The 21,769-nt window shown below is 39.6% G+C and overlaps 1 protein-coding gene across 15 annotated transcripts in view; it reads right to left on the bottom strand.

The window, feature by feature from the left end:
* Positions 1-21,769, bottom strand: part of DTNA (dystrobrevin alpha) — a 287,748-nt gene that overhangs the window by 31,926 nt on the left and 234,053 nt on the right. For 7 of the 15 annotated variants that reach the window (XM_065399398.1, XM_065399395.1, XM_065399390.1 and 4 more), the window contains one exon: positions 1,998-2,085. In XM_065399398.1, the coding sequence (XP_065255470.1) occupies positions 1,998-2,085 (88 nt within the window). Of the gene's footprint in view, positions 1-1,997; positions 2,086-11,321; positions 11,415-12,101; positions 12,180-20,145; positions 20,236-21,769 lie in introns of all 15 variants that reach the window. The other 8 variants (XM_065399382.1, XM_065399396.1, XM_065399383.1 and 5 more) reach the window with 3 other exon arrangements.

The following is a 21,769-nucleotide window of genomic DNA, read 5'->3' on the forward strand; positions in this document are numbered from 1 at the left end:
ATTTGTTGGGGTACTCCCTTTGTTGCGTTTGCCAGCAATAACCAAAAGTCACTGTGTTTATTAAAAATATTTTATACGGTGATGCAGTGCAGGGATTAATACAACCATTGGAAGTATCCTAATTAAGAAAGACATCCAAGTACAACTCTACCTCAATATAACGCTGTCCTCGGGAGCCAAAAAATCTTACCGTGTTATAGGTGAAACTGCATTATATTGCACTTGCTTTGATCCACCGGAGTGCGCAGCCCCGCCCCCCCGGAGCACTGCTTTATCGCGTTATATCCGAATTTGTGTTATATCGGGTGGCGTTATATTGAGGTAGCAGTGTAATTGTTTTGTCCTCCATGGTGTACAGATAAAGATTTAAAAATTGATCATCTGAGTTAGTGTCCTCAGCTACTGCAAATGGGACTGTCTCTCACTTTAAGAATGATCTGAAGTGTAACTTTGACACATGGGGCCTAATCTTGAGCATCTCTTCTACAGTGCTTGGCAGATTTAGCCCTCAAAAAGGAAATATATTCCTCTTCTGTCTAGACTCTGTTCCACATAACACCTAGGGAAAACACATTTCTGGTTTTAGTTACTTACTGAATTTTAAAACTTTAGTTTTAATTACCTGTATATTTCCCCACTAATATTCTATCCATCAAGGAAAACTGCAGCACATCCAAAAAGGAGACCTAACAAATGCACTGATATACTGTACAGTTGAGACAGAAATAACTGGGCCCTTTAGTCCTGCATGTCCAGCCTTAGCAATGTCTCTCAGAGGTTTTTTTATCTTCCATTTGGATGCTAAAGTGAGCTTCAGAATTTGTGGTTGCCACATTTGTTCTGAGAGCTCCTGTTCACAGAAGGCCTTTCTTTGCTTTCTCCTTTGTAGTGTATATTTAAAAGACATAGAAAAATGTGGTATATTGGTGGGAAGGGGAAAGTTTAGCATATCCATCCAAACCACATCTGTTTCTTGTGTGTGTAAATACTCTGGCTCCGTAGGGATTCATAGCACTAAGATGCCATGATGATAGCTGCTGTATAGAAAACTCAAACAGACAGATACAGATGACATTTCAGTCTTCAGGAAGGGTTTTCCATCCACACACATAATTAGCAGGGCATTTTGATTACCTAAAGAATTACCCTCCTTCAGCAATAAGATGAATCAGTTACAGATGAGAGGTTGCCTTAAATTTGAGTGGAGCTGCATTCTGAATCCAACAGTGACTGACTGTCAGGCAATGGATAGTGAGATGATCAGACTGTGTGCATTCCTTCCTGCTGCCCCCGCTCCTTCAATGTTGTGAAGTCTTATACGATAGATGGCAAAAAACCATGGGCCAAATTCTTCTCCATAGCAGCTCAAGTGCCTTCACCTGATTTGAATTTGGCCCACAGTTTTAACATGAATAACCTTGCCTTATTTGGCTCTTTCAGCTGACCCCACAGTATATATCTCAAGAGTGAAAATGTGCTTCCTGACATTCTGTACAGAGCTACTTTTCATTTAACTTTCATTTATGCTTCTTTGTTCTATCAAATGCGCTGAGATGGGAAAAAAGTAACTGGGTTGACCTTAGTTATGCCATTTAAGATTTTATACACTTCAATTAGGTTCCTGCTTCAATGTCTTTTAATTCTGAATATGGTACGTTTTTAGCCTGTCATCCCTTTCTATCCTGTGATTCACAGAGTAGTATAATCATTGCTCTGAAATGAAAATGAGAGCCAAGGCTAATGCAATGGGTCATTATAGTCATCCTGTCCAAGATCACTAATTAAAATACTCAGCACTTAAGGCTCTGGTGTTTGAGCTAAGGAATGAAATAGATTCACCATCTCAGTTTTTACCTTTAAAGTAAATCGCTAACCTATAACCAATGTTAATCTAGGCAATATTTTCCAATCCAGATTTTCTGATCGTGACAAGCCCTTGCTCTTCAGAAACAAGAGCAAAAGGAAACTTTTACCTACCGCCAATTAAAACCACTTACTGATGCAGTAGTCTCTGCTGCCAGTCTCGCTGCATACCTGGCGATCAGTCTGTGCTCTTCGTCTAGCCGGCCTGCACTGTCAAGCGTGCTGCTCAGAGTTGGGGTGGGGGGAAAAGGAGAGAGGCCTCAGTGTTTAGAAAGCACAGTACAGTCACTTTATCATAGTGTCCATAATTTCTCATTCCAGAATTTACAAGAAAAATACCCAGAACTATGTTAAAACATGGGTTTGGCTTCTAACAAATGCTGAATAAATGACAACGAAGGCTGCCCTTAATTAATAACCTACCCTGCTTTGCACACAGGTACTGTCAGGAGGTGAGAAGGCTCAGTTCACCCTGGGTTACGCTGGCTGCTGCATAACCCAGGCATCTCCTGGCAGAAAGTCTGGGTGAACTGAGCCACGGTGGCATAAAGGGCTCATCCGACTCCGTTGAGGGGGAGGGCAGATATGCAGCTGGCCAGCATACAAGCTTCCTCCCTAAGGTGGAACCTCCAAAATTTCTCTAGATTTCAAAGGGGTGAATCCCGCCTAGGGTCCAGTAACTCCTGTTGATGCAGGAAGGTGAAATCTGCAGAGCCCAGTGAAGTCCAGGGTCACTGATCAGTGTGTGATTTTTATATATTAACTTCATTGAATCATCTAGAAACATAGCAGGTTTCAGCCTCCTCTCTCAGTTTCTGATACTTGGAGGTAAATTTTCAGATCATCATGCGGGGACAAGCCATTGCCCCACAACTTCTATTGATTTTAAAATTAATAAAATCCTGCTACCTCTTACAACTATATTAGCCACTACATGTTCAAAAAGAGTTTACTTTGGTCCCTCATTCAGAATATTAACAAAGATTTGTTATTAGGAAAAAAATATAAAAAAATTACTGCTTATATGTTAGAAGCACTTTAAAATATCTCAACTGTTTACATTTCTTATTCTAGGAATATCAAAGGCAAATCAGATCATTCACCTTTTAGGCTAGTCACTTGACAAATGTTATTTTAAACGGATGCCATGTTTTAGTCAAACGATTGCAAAATTAAAAAACTGAAAACCTGTGAATTTTCTAAATAGTTACAACTTTAAAAAGAGTCAAGCAGACCAAAACCACCTAAAAGGAAGAAAGATGAAAATAATGACTTGATCCTAAACAACATCTTCAGAAGCCAAGTTTCAGCTCACAGAGTATTGCTTTTAATTATATACAAGAGAAAAGAAATAGTAACTCATAATAAAAGGTGTTATATAAGAGTGTCCTACTTTGGGCTGCATTAGAAATTGGAGAGATTCCTACAGCTATATCTCCCACAGTAACTCAAGGAACCACAATGTGCATCTTTTGGTTGGGGGTCTAATGCTTGAAGGATTCCACTGGAAGTTAGAAGCTACGCTTGAAGGATGGGTAGTGGTTTGGATTCACTGGTTGGCAGCCTGGAGCCAGAAGCCATATTGAATTGTTCTGACTTGTTGAGGTAATAGTAAGAGAGAAAAGGAAACTTTGTCTTATCCTCAGAATACCAGTGAGACGAACAGAGTGAAGGCTAGAAATTCACCAAAGTGATGAAGAGTTAACCAGAGATGCGTGCAGGGTGAACTAAGCCTTGGTGGCTGACTATTCATTCCACTTCTGATAGTACTAGGAGTAGAAAAGAACTAGTGGTCATTTTAGTTTAGTAAAAATGATGTTTAATTTATTTCACTGTATATACAAGAGATTTATTTCTACTCTCACTTACACCACTGATTGCAATGTACTCTTGGTTTACACGCGTGTGAAGGAAGAACCAAGCTCAAAGTGATTTTCCCTTTTTGATTGTGCAATTGAATAAATTCCCAGTTTATAATCAGCTACGTTTCTTCTACATACTTAATCTACAGGACTACTATATTACACAAGCAAAAAACAATGACCCCCACCCCAGGGGAATAACTCTCAGCCCCATGAAATTACACAAACCATGTAATAAGGATTAATTTAGTGACAACATAGTTCATTTTCAGTGTTTTTCAATAAGACATCACATTATAACAACTGTGACAAAGGTGGGTATTCCAGCATCGTCATTTGTGTAGAGATTTACTACCATATTATAAACCCTGAAAAATCACAGATTATGATGTGGATTGACAGAGTAGCATAAATCTGGAGTGCTAAAAGGATTAATTGAAATAACAATTTTACAAATGAATAAAGTCACTTCAACTTTCTGGTTCTTACAGTTATCTCACTTTATATTAAATGCCTTGGGGCATGCACTTACACATAGATGCATATAGTACAGTACATATTGTAGCAGTGTGTGAACTGTGGGCTAGTAATGCCTCAAGTTATTTGCACAAATGTTCTGGAATTTCAGAAGAAATATAATGACCAAGATACATTATATTCTGAAATGTGTCTGTTGTACATGATCATTCACCATCATGTATGAACAATGTTTAATCTGGAAATTCCAAGATTTTAAATTGCAGAGTTATGACGTGCCATAATTCATACGGTTATACTTTTCCCCCACAACTTCATGAAAAAAGGTGGAGTGCGATATTAAAGCATATTCACAAATTATGTGTAGAATTTGGGATATTCACAAGAGTGAATGAGGTATCCCTTTGAGAAATCTCATGATTTCAATACTTCTGATGTAAGGTGTTTATATGAACGGCTGATGAGCCTCAAATATTTAGAATGTTAAACAGTCATTCCAACACTTAATTTCTTTATTTAAAGACTTTGTAATAACTTTCAGGCTATTGAGCTTACATCATTCTTATTGTCATGTGGAGCGAAGTGCCAATACTGTTGCTGGTACAACGGCACTGCATAAAACCCATATAGCTTGGTAACAGAATTCATTAGACCATTTCTGGCTAGTATACCGATTCTGAAACCTAATGGATGGACTTGCACCCTCAGTTTTGCTAAAGTAGGGAGTTGGGGTGAGGAAAAGTAGACTATCAGAGTTCATTTTACCTGAACTCTCAAATTGCAGCATTTCTCCCCTTTTCAAAGAGAACTTTTGTATGAATATTACTGGCAAATGCTGATTTTGTTTTCACATTTTTTTTTTGCTCGTCCTAGGAGGGCGACTTGACAAAAGGCTGTTTATTGTGTTAACCTATTCTTTACTTCTGTGACTTGTCCCAAGAACAAAATTATATGGAAAATCAATTTAAAACTGTAGTGTCAAAGAGCTCACAGAACAACCAGAGTTGGTGGTTTGAAGTCCATGCTGTTGATAACAGTTAACTTACCATCTCATCTTCCTACTCCCTAAGTTTTTGTTGGCTTCTCATTTCTGTGATAAGGCTGCTACATTCTTGGAAATGTCCTCATCCTCAAAGGAACCTGCACAGCCAGGGTCAGCATTAGGGGGTAGCAAGCAGGGCAATTGCCAGGATTGGCCTTTGGCTTCAAGCCCATGCGGCAGGGCTCAGGCTTTGGCTTCAGAAACATTGCAGAAATCCAATGTGTGAGCAGGTAAGGGAGGCAGGTTGGGGGCTCACTCCTTAGTTTCTGCCCTGGGCCCCAGCAAGTCTAACGCTGGCCCTGTGCATGGCACTTTCAAAAGACGAGCCTGGGAACTTAAATTTGTAACTTTGCTAAACACTAAAAATCATGGACTGAATAGAGACACTGGATTTATGGCTTATTACAACCATCTGTAACCCACTACCAACTTCCTGCCCATCCCCTCTGCAGCTGCTTTTCCTCCCTCACTTCCTTTCCTCCCTATGACTAGAGGGGTGTCAACGGGCCACGTCACCTTGAATGGTCCCTTGAAATATGTGTTAACTACTTATACTAAACGATTTGTTCCATCCTGTATTTAGCTGAGTTATTTTCCCCGGCCTGAAGAGGAGCTCTGTGTACGATCAAAAGCTTGTCTAAATTACTAAAATGTGATGTGTCTAATGTTTAATGAACAGAACCCAGAAATTTCAAAATTAAAGGGGCATTTATAAATAGCTTAGTGATTTAGGAACAAAGATTTTATGAAATCTAAAATGAATCAAACATAAATGATGTTTTACATATTTAACTGTATTGCATTTTAAAATTGCAGGGACTAGAACATATTGACAGTGGATGCTTTGGACAACTTATTTTATAATAAACAGATTGTTTCCTTGTTTATATAGTCCTCTGAAGTACTGAGGACCACCACATTAAACAAGTCTGTGAGAAACAGAAAGTGACTAGGGGCTGTACTTTCAGTGTCCAAATGATAGAAAATGAAATGTAAGAAATAAACATATGCAGTGAAAAGTAATTTTAAAAATCAAATTTATTTCCAATGCACATAAGTATTTTGAAAAAAATATATTGGGGCTGATCCTTAGCTGATATAGATCTGTATGTTCCACTGAGTTCTCTAGAACATTGATTTACATCCATTGAGGATCTGGGCCTTTTGAGTTTTTTATTTAAGGCTATCAATTAATTCTTATTTTACTTTCTTGTGACTATTATGTCACGGGGGAGGGGGTCAGTTATTTGTTACCAAATGTGCTGCAATAGCTAGGCACAATGACTTAAGTTCCAGGTGACGTTCCAGCCCTAATCATTAATTTTGTTGCTGGTATGGATTTGTGTTAGACTGCCAGTAATATTTGAATATATATAAGAGCCTCAACACTATTTGAAACTATGTGACATATGGCAGGTGAGTTACCAAAACATGATTAATAGTAATCATATCTGTCTTGACTCTGTCTCATTAGCACTTCATGATAATAAACTTCAGTTAGTTATCAGGGAGTATAGTTCTCATCTGAGGATACGCCAGTGTCTAGAGCAGTGAAACTCTACAGAAACACCAGGAGGCTTCTGAATGTTTGCTTTTCTTATCTTTCCCTAGGTGTAACTATTCTTTTCCTCTCTATTCTTCACTTGGTAGCAGAGAAAAATGTAAAAAAGACTACTGGCGGGCATTCTTCACTGCATGGCTAAGACTACTGTCTCTTGAAGCTAATTTTCTGTGTCAAAGTCAAGTTGGCAGCTCATATAAATGATTGAAGCTTTTTTTAATCAAGGATGCTAGGACTGCGACCTTTAAATGTCAGTAATCAGATGTTTTGTACTATAGTCTGCTTCAATTATTTGCACAATCAAGGACTTTGTCATTCATACCCCAGTTACTCTTCAGAAACATGAAAGGGATGTGCTATGGCACAACATATATCTTGTTTTTGCTGCACATGTGGAGACAACCTTAACTGTATTTATGTGAACTTGCCACTATAATAGGAAGAAATTTTACTGATATCTGGTACAATTAGGAGGATAAAGGACCAAAGCCAGCAGGAAACATTGAGTGCTCTGGCTGGTGTTCTCCTCTGAAGTAAAAATGCATCATGAATGTGACACATTCAAGCTTCACTAGCCTAGGGAGGGAGAGTCACTCTGAACACACTTCCATCCAGCCCCCTTCTAGCCTTATTGGCAGCTGCTAAGCAAACATTAAAAAAAAAAAAAAAAAATCTTGCTTGTTGAAATATGGAGACAGAAATGAAATTCCACAGGATAGTAGCATTTGAAAGGCTTGTTATCCGATCTTCTCACTCCAAACAAATTCAGTCTGCTGTTTAGTACAGCAGCAATGGAGAGTAGTAAATTCAAACTGGCCCCATAGTCCAGGAGCAGACTTTGGACTACACTAAGGGTTTGGGCAGATTCTTTCCTCCAATATACATTGATAGTTCCCATTGGCTTCAGTAGCAGTGACATACAAGTCTGAGAGCAGAATTAGACATTAGCATTTTAGAGAGCTGCTGCACTCACTCTCCAAAGGGAAGCTGCTCACTGTCTTTATAAAAAGGGAACTGACACAACATTTCCTAGTGCATTATCTGAAGTGACATGCTACAACAGCAGTAGGAAAATCTGCAAGTAAAAACATAACTGAAAAAGGTGGGCACAATTTAGTAAGAAACTCTATACAGCTTATTTCTGACATGTTTTAAAAAATGGAAGTTACTTACCTGTAACAGAAGGTTCTTCAAGATGTGTGGTCCCTATCTGTATTCCAACGTGGCTACACATGTGCTGCATGTTTATGAGACTGGAAATTCTTTCACGTAGCATCTATTATTCTGTACCTGCACCCTGGATCTCCTTGTATAAGGGGAGATGTGGACCAACTGCCTCTTCAATTCTTTCTCTACCGTGAATCTAGTCATAATCCGAAGCAGAGGGGAGGAGGGCAAGTAGTGGAATAGAGATAGGGACCACACATCTCAAAGAACCTCCAGTTACAGGTAAGTAACCTCCATTTCTTCTTCAAGTGCTGGTCCTTATGTGTGTTCCACACAAGCAGTAGTCAAATATCACCCTCTGAGGATGCAGGTGGCACAGTTATCTGTAGCATTGCAATTTTAATGGCTGCGTTGGCAGAAGAAACTTGGACCAAACCATAATGTTTTGTGAAAGTGTGGATGGAACTCCAGGTTGCTGCCTTACAAGTATCCAGCACTTCTCAAAATGTTGCTACTGAGGTTGCCGGTGCTCTAGTGGAATGGGCCCTCAGCCCGTCCAGGGGAGGTAAATGTGCTGATAGCCAAGGAAGATACAGCCAGAAATCCAGAAATCCAGGGCTCTGAGCAGATACTGTTTGTCCCTTACTCACTTTGTTATACTAACAAATAGTCTAGGTGATTTCTAAACAGGTTCGTTCTTTTAATGTAGAATACCAGTGCTCATCTGTCATTGAGAAAGTTAAGTCTCTTTATCTCACTGGAGGCATAAGGCTTCAGGAAAAATAGCAATAAGTTAATTGATTGATTTATGTGGAACCTGGAAATTACATTCAGCAGGAACTTTGTATGGAGGTGAAGGGACACCTTCTCTTTATAAAATGTGGTATATGGAAGATCGGCCTTGAGGACTCTCAGTTCAACCACCCTCCTGGCCAATGTAATGGCAAGTAGGGAGGCAACCTTTAAGGACAGGTGAGATATCAAGCATGTGGCCAATGGTTGGAAAGGTGACCCAGTAAGTGCTGAAAGTATGAGATTGAGGTTCCACTGTAGCATTGGCTTTACTGCTGGTGGGAAGGTCCAAGTCTGGCCCTTTAGGAATCTGTTGGTTACTGGGTGAGTAAAAATAGAACAGCCATCCACCGGAGGGTGGAATGCCCTGGTAGCTTGCTACAGTCCACTTAGCAGCAAACAGAAAGACCCGATGGTCTTGACAGTGAGGAGGTGGTTTAAAAGAGCAGGAATACCTGCTGTCTCCAATAACTGATTCTAATGCACCAGGTAGAAAAATGCCTCCATTTGGCTATGTCAAATTTTCTGGTAGAATCTTTCCTGATGCAATTAAAAATAGTTTGAATGGCCTCTGAACATGAGTGTTCTAGCTCTGATGTCCATCCAAATACCAAGCCATGAGGTGGAGAGAGTCCACGTTGGGATGTCCGATACTATCATTCTCCCGAGTTAGCAGCTCTGGGAAGGGCTGAATGCTGAGTTGCTGGATTGACATTCGTAGGAGGTATGGAAACCAGAATTGTCTGGGCCAATTGGGTTCAATGAGAATGACTTGTGCTTTGTCATGACGAAGCTTCTGTAGAACTTGTAGTAATAGCGAGATCGGAGGGAAGGCATTCCTCGGGTGGCCTGTCTAGGGAAAGAGAAGGACAATGCCCCTGGAGTCTAGACTTTGTGCTGCTCTGGAATAATAGACACTGAGCTTCTTGTTTACTTGGGAGGCGAACAAGTCCCAAGATGGCATTCCCCACTAACTGAAAGTAGTTGTTGTCCAGCACTGAATTGTGTAACTTCCATTTGTGATCGGTGGCAAAGTGTCTGCTAGGGTTATTCGCCAATGAGTTCTGAGCACCAGAAAGGTAAGTGAAAGAAATTATTATGAGGTTACAGATGCACCAGATCCATAAGTTGACTGCCTCTATGCACAGTGAGAAGGATCATAGCTCTCCCTGTTTCTTTATATAGAAGATGATCATCATGTTTCCTGACATTATCCAGACATATCTAGATCATATGAGTGGCAGGAATGCACTGCATGCCTGTCTGATCGCTCTTAGTTCCAAGAGAGCAACAAATAGTGCACTTGGTGGAGACATGTACCTCCCCCCATCAGTAAAGTCAGTTTTTAAATCCTGGGATTCTGGGCATAGTCCTGCTCCCAAAAGTGGGGACAGAGAAAATACTAAGCTACATTAACTAGGAGAATACTATAGAAACCACGATAAAACCACTAACAAACTGTGTACAATTATATTTACAGAGACAAAGGCATTACAAGGGTAACTCCAGACACAGAGGACTAGGATTAAGGCCATAAAACAGTAAGAAGGAATTGGAGAGAGAGATGGTCTGCACCTCTCTTATACTGTTGGCACTGAGCATGAGGCGATCCAGGGGACAGGCGCGGACAGTCACTACTTGCAAGTATTTCCAGTCTCAGGCATATGGTGCACATGTGCACACATGTGTGGAATACAAATAGGGACCAGCACTCAAAGAAGAATCTATAATTATTTGCATATTAAACTCCTCCCCATCTTCCTGGTGTGGAGTTGCAGGGATGAAGGTTTCCTTGCCACCGCACAGCAGGCCAGCTTTTCCCCAACCTAGGCTGGCCTGCGTTGAGGCTACCATCCCAATCCTGATGGCAGCAGATATTTTTGGGTGGATATAGTATTAACTGTTTAGTCAGGCAGAAGAAAAGAGCTATATGCAACTTACCTGCTTCAAAACTGGCCATACTTTGCTCGGAGTTAGAGATAATGGCAAAAATATATAGACACAGGCTTAGACATGGCAGAAGACAGCCAGATTTAAGAAGAATGGCTGACTTATGTACAAATGGGCAACTGAAACAATGCTCCTCCTCTGATGGGCTAATAAGCCATTTCCTATTTTTAACTGTACCACCCCCGTTTCTCACTTACACAATAAATGGGAACTGCACATTACGTGCCACCACAAAAATTAATTCCTTGAAAGGAGAAAGCTTCTAAATCACTGGTGTGGCTAGGTTTATGTACCATCAACAAGTACAGTACCGACTATTAAATAGCGTCACAAACCAGTATGCATGGTAATTTTTAGCCAAGCAATTATTTACAGTACTTTGCTATTTAACATTCCTAGAAAGAATGTTAGCAATTCCATGACCCACCAGCACAGGGAAGAGTCATGTCTTGAAAGCACAAACATCCACTCTTTGGATTAATGTTTTAAAGTATCTGCTTCTGCTAAAGTGGTTAGAAAATACTAAATGCATTGGGCTGTGATTTAATTTAAGCAGATCAATGTCCCTCTGCTAAAGAACCCCCAAAGGTGCCAAACCTGCACTAACCGTGAGGGGTTGCTCTGGAGCATGTTGACATACAACCCGATGAGTACATGTTCATCGGCCAGCCTGTCTGCAACATCGAGGCTGTACTGTAACCTGAAACAGGGTTGGGGGGAAAAAGGGTGTGATCCGGACAGACAGAGAGAAATAAACAGAAAAAGCAGGAGCAAGTAAGACTGTGAAATGGGAATTTAAGAATGAGCAATAAATGTTCTTAGAAAAAAAACTAAAGCGTTGAAATTTTTATTTACTCTAGTTGTTTAAAATGGTACAATTCAACTTGATTAGGCAACGGATCCTGCAAGATGGGGGGAACCTGCTAGAATATGCAGAACACCTTCAACTCCTGTTGAAGTCAATGGGAGCTGAAGGAGCTTCAGCACCAGGGAGGATCACGCCATGTGTTAGTCCTATAAAAACAATTACTTTAAAAATAGTACAGATTATGAAGTTTGCCAATTTTAATATATTATAGGTAGTATAGATGAAATATACATTATATGGATAATAAAAATAATTTATGTAGTATATATACACACACACACGTATGATTAACAGATTGAAATCAAGAGTAGGTACGTCTGAAAGTATCAGATCATGATAATAGGTATATAAATATATGCATTTAAACAAAGCCTACTTAGATCAGTGGGTTAGTTAGGTTATAGAGATATTATAATTTTCTTGTGAAAAAAGTGTATAGATTAAAAAAGTGGGGGAAAGACAGAAGAATTTTTTCTTTAGTTGTGTTAGTGCAAGCTACTAACATACTCTCTAACTTACCCTTTGCCTTTCAAGAAAGCCGGAGCAGCCCTAGCCAGCAATTTGTTCTGCTCTACTTCATTATTCTTGTAAGGAGAGCTAGTTAATAAGACAGGAAAACTATGAAGAGGGTAAACAATGATGACTGCAGTTCATTAAAGAAGAGAGTTCAGAGAAATTCATTCAAGAGCCTTGAGCTGAACCAAAAGCCAGAAGTTTGTTGAGGTTCTTCCCTCTCTAAACTATAATACCTACAGCAAGGGAAGAACCTAACAAAACAAGCTTCAATCAAAAATGGCTGTTTGGAGGCTACTGTAGTTTCAGGTGAAGTTTGAGCTACATACTTGACGCTGAATCTTAGCATACCAAGCCTTTACATCAAGCGAGGAAAACTCCCCTAAAATGGCCAGGGTATTTCTGGTATGATGGGGAAATTTCTGGGATGATTCCTGTTGAATTAAGTTTTCTCTTTATTTGCTATTATATGTGGAGCATATGGTGGAAACATGCACCTCCCCAAGTCAGTAACGATAGCACTGGTGCTTGTCACTGATCAAGAAGGAGGGAAGACAGGAGTCAGTTTTTAAATCCTGAGATTCTGGGCATAGTCTCACTCCCAAAAATATTATAGGTGGAAGTAGCCAAGGAAGTGTCTACATCTAATTGAATCTGTCCTTCTGTGGGGTAGCTCCAATTTAATTTTTAAGAAGTACTATGTTCTTTTTATGCCCTCAAATATATTTGTTATTTTTCATTATAATCCATTTGTCAGTCATGCTTTCTTTTTAGGTTTAAGTATTTAAAGGGTCACAGTAATTTCCTGATGCTGAAATACTTGAGTGACTGGGGAAGAAAAGATGATACTGGATAAAAATGGAGAGATTTAAATCTTAGTTCATCTCTCATGCTGTTGCATTTTTTGTGAAAGTTATTTCATTTCTCTCTCCATTTTAATCAGTCACCAATCTTCTTTGGGGTCTGGCTACTGACATTCAGGCATCTTCTGACCAAAGACTGTCTGTGTCTCTGTGTGAGTAGTGCACTGCAGGGATTTCTCCAAGAGCAACAGCAATGCTACTCAAAGGGTCAGCTGTTTGTGGTACATCTGAGTTGACAAAGTTCTGATGATCTGGAGAGTAAAAATATCAATTGTATGACAAATTAATCATTCCCTGAGGCTGGTCTTATCCCTCTCTGCCACCACTCTAGCAGCTCCCATATGGAAGTTTAAGTCATCATTCATCAATAGTGTTTTCAAAGGATTACAATGAAGGAGTGGCCCCAAGGACCCTAACTTCATTGCTTTATGACAGTCTGAATAGGATCTAGATCAAGTCATTTGTGCACAGCAGGAAAACTGTTTGCTATTTATTTATGTTTTTACACAATCCCCATCGCGGTATGTATAAAGAACTAACGTAAGAATGGCCATACTGGGTCAGACCAGTCCATCTATCCCAGTATCCTGTCTTCCGACAGTTGCCAATGCCAGATGCTTCAAAGGGAATGAACAGAACGGGCAATCATCAAGTGATCCATCCCCTGCATCTGGCAATCAGGCTTGGAGACATCCAGAGCATATGGTTGCATCCCTGACCATCTTGGCTAAGAGCCATTGACAGACCTATCCTCCATGAACTTCTCTAATTATTTTTTTGAATCCAGTTATAGTTTTGGCCTTCACAACATCCCCTGGCAACGAGTTCCACAGGCTGACTGTGTTGTGTGAAGTACTTCCTTTTGTTTGTTTTAAATCTGCTCCCTATTAGTTTCGTTGGGTGACCGCTTGTTCTTGAGTAATGTGAAGGAGTAAATAACACTTCCTTTTTTTACTTTCTCCACCTCACGTATGATTTGATAAACCTCTATGACATCCCTCCTTAGTCGTCTCTTTTCCAAGCTGAATACTCCCAGTCTTTTCAATCTCTCCTCATATGGAAGCTGTTCCATACCCTTAATCATTTTTGTTGCCCTTTTCTGTCCATGTTCTTATTATCTATCCCTTTCCTAATGGTTCCTAATATTCTGTTACTTTTTTTTTTTTTTTGGATTGCTGCTGCATACTGAGTTGATGTTTTCAGAGAACTATCCACAAGGACTCAAAAATCTTTTTATTGAGTGGTAACAGCTAATTTAGACATTTTGTATGTGCATTACTTTGCATTTATCTACATTGAATTTCATCTGCCATTTTGTTGCACAGTCAACCAGTTTTGTGAGATCCCTTTGTAACTCTTCGCAGTTTGCTTTGGACTTAACTATCTTGAGTAATTTTGTATCATCTGCCACCTCATCATTTGCCTCTTTTACAGATCATTTATGAATATGTTGTACAGATCCATTATTTCTCTCTCTCCATCTTGAAAACTGACCATGTATTCCTAGCCATTGCTTCCTGTCTTTTAATCAGTTACTGATCCATGAGAGGACCTTCCCTCTTATTCCAGGACTGCTTAGTTTGCTTAAGAGCTTTTGGTGACTGACCTTGTCAAAGGCTTTCTGAAAGTCCAAATATACTATACCCACTGGATCACCCTGGTCCACATGTTTGTTGACCCTCTCAAAGATTTCTAATAGACAGGTGAGGCATGGTTTCCCTTTACAAAAGCAGTGTTGACTCTTCCCCAAATCGTGTTCATCTACGGATCTAATAATTCTGTTCTTTACTATCGTTTCAACCAAAATTCCAGATAAACCTTGGAAGGCTACAATTTTCACTGCATTTCATTTCCAGTTATGGAAGAAAAAATGCATTAAAAAGGACAGAAATGGTAGCATACCACTCAATAACTCAAAAGATGAAGCATTCATCTATTACGGAAAACTAAACTCTCTGCTTTCACCAACTTTTCCGCCACCCGTTTTGCCAGTCATCTTGACAAAAATACATATTTGCACTAGCTCTGCCCTTCATCCCAACTCTTTTTAAACTAGATATCTGAGAAAATTAAGGATGAAATTCTGGTTCCACTGAAGTCAACAGCAAAACTTTCATTGACTTAACTGGAGACAGAACTGCACACTAAGGGTTTTACCGTTCACTGGGTCAGATATAAGAAAAGCAGCATCAAAGCAATGACAATGAGCAATACTGTTCCAAAATGACTATACAACAGGCAGGTCCTGGCACTAAAACACACCAATGAACATTCTATGACAAAGGAAAGAACAAGAAAAAATTCCCCTTCTGAGGTTCTGAAAGATGGCAGCTAATTGTAATTATTATTTTTATTAAAAACATTTAGTAGAACATCTGAAGTGAATCTTTTAGGGCCCAACTTTCAGCTCCAGCTTCCAGTTCTGAGTGCCCACTATTGGGTGGACAACTGATTCTGCCTACAAAAGCAAACTTACACCCACTTTGCAGAACATCTGAAATGGCAGTAACTGATATTGCTAGAGAAGTCCCTGACCCTCCCTTTTTACCCTTCTGGTGGGAGTAATCCTAGGCAAAGCAAACCAATAGATCAGCCTTGCAAAATTCTAGTGACCTACTGCCCTGGGGGATTTCTCCATGCACTGGCTCTGTCTAGATGACAAAAAGATACTTTTTAAAATCAAGTAGCTAACATGGTTTGAAACACCGGTTAAACACCCCTCAGGGTGAGATTCTGTGCTTCGTCACTAAGAGAGGTAGCACAAAACTTGCAGTCCAGGGTGGCTTGAAGCCATCTTTGTGCTCTCCCAATACTGGACTGCTCCAGGGGCTGGAGAATCCTCCAGTGCAACTTACACTCCCCTGAAGGAAGTTTGTCTAAGTTACAGCAGCCTGTCTCTCGCTGCCTATGGACCACAGCACTGACCAAAATCTCTGCAACGCTACATGCTGCAGCCCAACCCTTGATGCCCTTCCTGTCCCAGGGCTTGCCAGAGTCCACAGAAGACTTTCTTATTCAGATTATCATCCATATAGAAGTATAATGCTTTAAAAAGCACCACACAGCCCCCAAAAAGAGTCTTTTAGGGCTGAACTTTCAGCTTTTGAGTGCCCACTATTGGGTGCACAACTGATTCTGTCTACAAAAGTGAGCTTACACCCATTTTTTACAGGGAAATTGGGCAGATGGATGCCCAGCTACATGATTCATGAGCCAGACGTGAGATTCACAAACACAAAACAGGTGTCTCCTATTTTTGCATGTGCAAAATGGGTAAGTAGACTTAGAGGCTGTGGGGTATACTTTCACAAGTGGCAAAGTGCTAACTTACCCCAGCTGATTATGGTCTTCAAGGGACCTTATATCAGTTCAGATAGGCAAAGTGCAGGTGAACTCCACTTCACCTCCAATACATCCCTTCTGACTACAACAGGATCAGGAGAGGCAACTGGCAGAAGAACAAGTTTTGTCATTTTATACTAGCTGAAAGCTCCCCTATCCCAGCAGAATTCTCAGCTGGCCAGTTAGGGCCAGATTCTGCCACTTTGTGCCCCTTCTTACTCAGTGCAAAGTGGACAAAAGATAGGGAGAGGACCTGGCCCTTTGTTTATAGTCAGTTAGCGCCTGGTCCTGCAAACACAAAGACACACTGAAAATGTGCATATTTGCAAGAGTGAAGTTACTCATGTGTTTAAGGATTTGCACAAGAAGGCCTATGGTTAGTTTCCCACATATGTGAGGCTTTTACACAACAATGGGAAGAGAAAAACATTTATAAAAAGAAGAAAATGTAATTGCAAAATCACAAATAACGGCTGTGGAACACAAGGGTAAAAGAAAACCAAACTTCTAAATCTTTTTAAATTCGCTAGATTTCAAATTAGTTGTGTCCCCTCCCTTATTACACAATCAGATATGTTTTATCAAACAATACAGTACACTACACAATCTTTCTATCACTTTCCATTCATCTTGGAAGTACTGTGTTCTGTTCTGCATATGCTAGACAAATATAGGACCTAGATAGCTTCTCATCTATATATCTATTGAGAGGGATGAGAGGCTATCTAGGATGTGTATTTATCTAGCATAGGTATCTTAGTACACAGTATGTATATACAGCCACACATCCACACACTTCAACTCTCCGAATCTGCTCATATAAATTTAGCAGAAAAAAGAGGGAGCACAGGGTGTGTCAGTGTGAAGAAGCAGGAGCAACAATGGAAGTTGTGAAATTACTGGAAATACAGTACTTAATAAATATATACACGTGCTTGAGAACTCCAGCATACCGTACGTTATAAAGCATAGCTAAGAACATTGAATACAAAAACAGAGTTTGCTAAGAGAGGGAAATGAGTTTTCCACCAAAAGGAGGAGGTAAAACCTCTAATTCTGAGCAGAAGTAACTTCCTAAATGATCTCACATCTACACAGATGGCACCATTTTTAGGTTGTATTTAGCTATATACACAATCAGAATTTACAAACCTTTCCATCAGCAGGCTGATTGTTGGCCAATTTGACCAGAGAATTTGAAAGAGGATTCCCACCCTGTGCTGAACAGAACATATGAAGACTGTATATAGTTCAAGTGACCAGACCTCCAAAAGGAGGTAACTCAGACATCACCAGTAGCCAATCTACCTTAGCCTAACCTTCGTGTGTACTTGCACATGTCTGTACTTGACCTCATCTGCCCCAATTCCTTCTGCCCAGAGGGCCTATCCAACACCTTTTATATCCTGTTTGGAGTTAACAAGAGGCACCTGCCACTATGACTCAACAGTAATTACCCTGTGACTTCATACAGGATTCAGGCAACTGATATCACCATGAAAAATTTTAGTCTGACACACATTTGCAGCCAATTTAAAGTTAATCATGTGTTGAGTAGCTCCTATTCACTCCAGTCCTAATTTTTTAAAGAAGGAACAACTTACTGGGGGGGGGGAAATGTAGTTAATCATTCTGATACTTGCCCCTTCCCCAAGCCCTGTACATTGATAATTCCAGGGAAACAGATACATACAGAGAAAGAAAGAGCAAGAGAGAGCTATTGCACCCCTCATCAGGGTATCTGAACACCTTGGATCAGCACCAATAGACTGCAGATAGAGTGCAGAGTTACCCAAAGGAAAAAATAGATTTTAATTAAGTTGAAGCAGTGTTTAAAGTTATCCACCCTGAATTGGCCAACAGGCTCTGTAATGCCCAATTTACTTATTTTTACTCTAGGTCAGATATTCAGTTCATTGAATTTATATGGGTATTTCCCACTGTATATTAACATTTCCCTGATTACTGCACTACAAGTGAAGCCACTAAATTGTTTTGCAGCCCTCCAAGTAGCCCCAGATCACAAAGAAAGAATGTTAGCCAAGCAAGGAAAATATAGGACTTGTGGTTTTAATTATTTGTAAGTTGGCAGCACAACTAATGACTCTGTTTATATCAGATGGTCACAGATGTGTGCTTGGTTATTTGTTCCCTGTTTTAAAATATGGTATTTGAATGTGGCTCCTGCGCTGCACAAAGAAGAGTAAAAAAATTAGCTGAGCAGTTTATTTTTGATGCCCCCAGTGGTGCTGTTTGTAGCTATAAAATGTATCTTATGTCTCTTATGACAGATTTCACAGCTGGCATAAGGCCTCCTCCTGCTGTTGCTCTCACCTGGCCATTGTGGCCCAAACTAGGACAGTTTAAATGAACAAGGAGAAGCAGTGAAATCTAAGAGGGGCTTTTGTTCTGGGGTGGCTTAGAGAAACTAACAAACAGATCAGGTGAAAACAGGTTGACTCAAAAACCTGAATCTGAACATCTCTGAATGTTGGGAAAGCTTGATTATGAATCCAAACTTCATGGCTCGATCTCGTCTCAAATAACAGACAATGAAAAACATCCATTTTATCTTTCAGATGTTCTTCATAATTTTTCTTTAACAAAGGTTCGCTCCTTCCGAGTGCATTTTCTCTGTCTCATTTAATCCAGCAATTATGATGACAGTGATGAATGTATGCTGCCACATTCATTTCCATAAGCAAAGGACTTTGATGTCATGCACTCAAGACTCTAGATGCACTGGTGGATGGAGCAAACTGGGAAGCTGGCTGTGAAAGAGAATGCTTGCATACTAATACAAATATTTGAAACAATTGCAAAGGGAATACTGAAAATGACTGACAATGTAAATTGTCTTTTGTAAAAATGATCTACTTGTGTGAAAATCTTTCTTCAAAGTTACCAAACTGTCTGAACCAGACCACAAAACACATTAAAGTGACCGCAAATTGTACCCTGTGGAAAACGCAGCCAGGATAGCTTTTAGGGTTATGATCAACTAAAGATTCAATGGTGAGTTTGTACAATTTTGATTGGTATTCAGAAAAGCAGCGTCTCAACACCAACGCTTTCTCCCTGAAGAATAGCTGATGCTCAAGGACTGATTCAGAAAATAAGAGAGGTGACTATACTCCACAGAAAACAACTTGGGAGACTGGTCTTGCCCAGCTGCACCACTTCCTTCTTTTGTACCAAATGAAACAAAGCCTCATTCAGAGGGAATGGTGAAGAAGGGTGTGGTGATCAAGCACCTGGGCCTGATCCAAAGCTCAGTGACTTTAGTGGAACGACTCCTATTGATTTCATTAGGATTTGGATCACGCCCTTTGTGGACCAATTTGACAAGGAACCCAAAGTATTCCTTTTTGGTGCAATGGGGGAGGGAGGAGAAAGGGGTATTGTGGAATTGATCCAAAGCGGTGACCAGCAGCAAAAACCCTGGAAGAGGAAGAACAGGATCATTGTGAAATTTGGGATGGTTTTCAACCTGTTATATGTTTCTCTTTCAGGCTCCTGTTGAGTGTGGAAAAGCAGCGGTACATAATGAAGATGGAAATGTAAAGGTGTACAGGTCCGTTTGAACAAAAAACATGTCTAGTACATATTCTTATTTAGAGTTATTAAAACATTTGAAAGATTTGTGCTGTGCAAAAGCAAGACAGCTTTGCAAAGTCTAAGGCCAGTGTGAAGTTTAATCAAAGTCTAATTAAAACCACGTAAGTCCGCTATCCCTACAGGATCCTCCTTTAAGAATATCTTTAGCAATTTAGCAGAATTACCAATGATTTAGTGCATCAGCTACTGAACTACAGCGATTAGTGGTTTAGTGTTCTCATACTGACCGTGAATTGTTGTGAAGCTGATTTACATACAGCTTTATAAGAGAATGCTCATCAGCTACAGGACTGGCTACATTTATACCCTCAAGTAACCTGAATAATTCAAACAATGAAACCTTGTTAATATCCTACGCAAATACACAGAGTAGCATGCTGACAGTGGATTCAGTGTGTTCAATTCACAACCATTTTAGATAGAATACCGTTTTTTAAACAAAATAAAAAGATATAATTCAAGTGAATTAGGGTTGAAAACAAAAATAATTAGAACAAGTTGCAATGCAAAAAGTTACAAGAGGATTAATATATGATATTATTTTACATTTCAGGGCACTGTTAACTCTAAAATAACCAGGAATGTCCATGGCATCACAAGAACATTTCATAACGGAAAGATGTCATATTACCCACCTACCAGAAGGTCTGTCTATCTAGAGCTCTGGCTTTTAAAATTCCTCATGTCCCGCAGGGCATTTTCCATTGATAAGTCCTGATTTCATGTGCAAAGGACACTCCCTTCCTCCAGGAGAAAAGGAATTCTAAAGTGCCAGAAATGTACCTTCATTTGATCCTGATATTTAAAGACAATGACTTGAATTAACAAAGAAACTAAAGCAAAAAAAATGTATCAGTAATTCTTTGTGTAAAATGAAACATGTAGCACAATAAATACCACTGTAAGTATTGTAACTAAAAATCATCTATTGGGCGCCTGTCTTATAATAGTACGCACACTGTGTTGCTGATTGAGCATTGTGATTTCTTGGAGGCTGCATACATTTTAGTAACAATGGTAGTTTATAGGTAACAAAAAGTTAATTATTAGGGGAGCAAAACATCTTTATTCTTGACACTATATTGTAGTGTGGTGTACTATGGCTTTGTTTTCAGTCCTGAAAGAATAACCATGAATACCCATGTTACCAAGATTATAGCTGGGAATTTTAGGTCTCTGAAGCACTGAAACATAAAGCAAGAACAATTCAATCAGATGCAGCCAAAGGTTTCACTATGCTTACCTTCTCCATTAGAGTGAGGAGTGCTTCTCTTTCCAGTATCCTGACTATGACCATTTACTTATAGGTTTTTTTATGTAGACTATGTAATTGGTAGCAAAGGCTGCAAACTTATTTTGACTGCTTGGGCGTATAAAGGTTACACACACCTTTTCTCTGGGAATAGGGCCACCCTATTTCAAGACATTTCTTTGTTGTGGCCTTTAATGAATCTCTGATTTGTTTAACAGGTGAAGGAATGTCTCAACAGCTTTCCAAACAGTGACTTAACATGTTTGAAAATGCTAGCAAAATTTGAAATGCTAGCTAGATTAATTATACAAAAAGAACAGGAGTACTTGTGGCACCTTAGAGACTAACAAATTTATTAGAGCATAAGCTTTTGTGGGCTACAGCCCACTTCTTCGGATGCATATAGAATGGAACATATATTGAGGACATATATATACACACATACAGAGAGCATGAACAGGTGGGAGTTGTCTTACCAACTCTGAGAGGCCAATTAAGTAAGAGAAAAAAAACTTTTGAAGTGATAATCAAGATAGCCCAGTACAGACAGTTTGATAAGAAGTGTGAGAATACTTACAAGGGGAGATAGATTCAATGTT

Source organism: Emys orbicularis, chromosome 2 (genome assembly GCF_028017835.1).
Source record: "Emys orbicularis isolate rEmyOrb1 chromosome 2, rEmyOrb1.hap1, whole genome shotgun sequence".
Taxonomy (NCBI): Eukaryota; Metazoa; Chordata; order Testudines; family Emydidae; genus Emys; species Emys orbicularis.